The 2,304-nt window shown below is 41.3% G+C and overlaps 1 protein-coding gene across 1 annotated transcript; it reads left to right on the plus strand.

Moving 5' to 3' along the window:
* Positions 1-724: 724 nt before the first annotated feature.
* Positions 725-1,660, plus strand: LOC129681862 (olfactory receptor 9I1-like). The gene has a single exon (XM_055614063.1). It carries the CDS (start codon positions 725-727, stop codon positions 1,658-1,660), a length of 936 nt encoding a protein of 311 aa, XP_055470038.1.
* The last annotated feature ends 644 nt before the right edge of the window (positions 1,661-2,304 follow it).

Raw genomic sequence — 2,304 nt, forward strand, 5'->3', positions numbered from 1 at the left:
TGTATTTAAATTTGGGTGCTATAAACTGAAAAATATTGAATTGCGGTATCTAAGGTTTTATGGTCTTTGATGTGTAGTGGTGAATATTGAACTTGAAAAAAAGTTGTTTTAATATCTGAATAGGCAACAGTCTGGAAATAGTATAATAGTAAGAATATATGAATGTGAGTAATAAGGGATTATTCAACTCAAATAACAGGCACATCAACTCCCTATTTCTTTAGAGCTTTCATGAGAAGAATAGGCTAAATTGATTTGAGTGCAAGGGCAAAAGCTAAGCTCGGTATATAGGAAAGAGAGGGTAATTCAGCTTCAAGGGGAGAATGAACAGGTGGGACTGACTGAAATTGGAGAGACTCATTTGGAAGCACACGAACACATGTTGGTAAGCAGCCAAAGAGATCCCTGCCTGCAGTGGGGCTGGAATACAGGCACAAAGGGGGCTCTTGGTCCTCCCCAATCCTGAGGATCACCTCTCTTGTCTTCACAGAAAGTTCCAGAGGTAAGCCAGATCTGAGTCAGAAATAGCAACTGATAAGCCTCCTTATACACTTCAGAAATGTCTAAGTAAAATCAGCTAGAATCAGCAATTCCCAAAAAACAATTTGTATAAGCAAACTCAGAAATACAAACTTAACACCCACTACAGAGAAAAAGATTGATCGTCAGTCCTGGAATCTTTACAACCCACCTTTCTGATGAGAGAGGAGTCCACACACTGAATATGGACAATAACAACCTCACCACAGTGACTGAATTCATTCTCATGGGCATTACTGACCGTCCAGAGTGGGAGATTTTCCTTTTCCTGGTGTTTCTCAGCTTCTATCTTGTCACCGTCCTGGGAAACTTGGGCATGGTCATTCTCATCCAGGTGGACGTCCAGCTTCACAGCCCAATGTACTTCTTCCTGAGCCATCTCTCTGTGTTGGATGCCTGCTACTCTTCTGTCATCACTCCTCAGATTCTGGCCACACTGGCCACAGGCAAAACAGTCATCTCTTATGGTGACTGTGTTGCCCAGTTCTTCCTTTTCACCTTCTGTGCAAGTACAGAGTGTTTCCTGTTGGCAGTGATGGCCTATGTTGCTATTAGCAACCCACTACTCTACACTGTGGCCATGAGCCCCAGAAGATGCTGGAGTTTGGTGGTGGGGGCCTATGTGTGTGGGTTGTCTGGCTCCATTCAAAGAACCACATGTACTTTCTCCCTCTCTTTCTGTGGAGACAATAAGATTAACTTCTTCTTTTGTGACCTTCCACCCCTGCTGAAGCTGGCCTGCAGTGACACAACAAATGTTGAAATTATAATTGTCTTTTTTGGGAACTTTGTCATCTTGCTCAATGCGTTGGTCATACTCATTTCCTACCTGCTCATCATCAAGGCTGTCCTGAGGATGAAGTCTTCAGGGGGCAGAGGTAAAACGTTCTCCACATGTGTCTCCCACCTCACTGCTGTGGCTCTTTTCTTTGGGACCCTCACCTTCATGTACATAAGGAGTGGCTCAGGCAAATCCCTGGAAGAAGACAAAGTCGTGTCTGTCTTCTACACTGTGGTCATCCCCATGCTGAACCCTCTGATCTACAGCTTGAGAAATAAAGATGTGAAAGCTGCCTTCAGAAAGGTCACCAGTAAACTACAGGTTTCTCAGAGTGTTTAGAACTGAGTGAGGTGACCTCTCCTTTGTCAGTTTTGTGTGTGTCATTCATATCGTAATAGTCAGAGCAATGCATGTATGCTTTACCTATGAACAGAAATAATGGTGGGAAGTTGCTCCAGGTGAGAATAAAGGCTGTCACAAAATTTATATCCAACAATTAAAGCACATTTTTTATGTTGCTGTCTCCTTGCTGCTCTCTGATACCATCACTTAGAGAAGGTCTAAAGGATACTGTTTTTACTCTAATTTCTGGTACACTGTCCATCTTATCTCTGCTGATATTAATATTACTGTAGTGATTATGTCAAATGTTACATTTCAGGACTCCTATGATTTGAGTTAATTGACTTTTTGTCTCCTTTTTTATATATAACAGGTATAAGAGTCTTTCTTCTTTAATATTGCAGTGCATTTATTTATGATAAACCCAGAATAAAATTGTCTTGATTTTAAATTTTAAATTGTCTGGATAACTCACTGATTTCTGCTTTATTGATTGATTTGTGTGTGTGTTCTGTAGCCAGTGTTTGCTACTTTGTGGATTCCTTTCTTTCTTTCTTCCAACCTTCTCCACTCTTATTAACCCCCTAACACTAGATAGGAGATAAAAAAGGATGGAGGGGGAAGGTGTCAAAGTTACCCTT

Source organism: Psammomys obesus, unplaced genomic scaffold, assembly GCF_907164565.1.
Source record: "Psammomys obesus unplaced genomic scaffold, mPsaObe1.curated_primary_1811, whole genome shotgun sequence".
Classification (NCBI taxonomy): domain Eukaryota; kingdom Metazoa; phylum Chordata; class Mammalia; order Rodentia; family Muridae; genus Psammomys; species Psammomys obesus.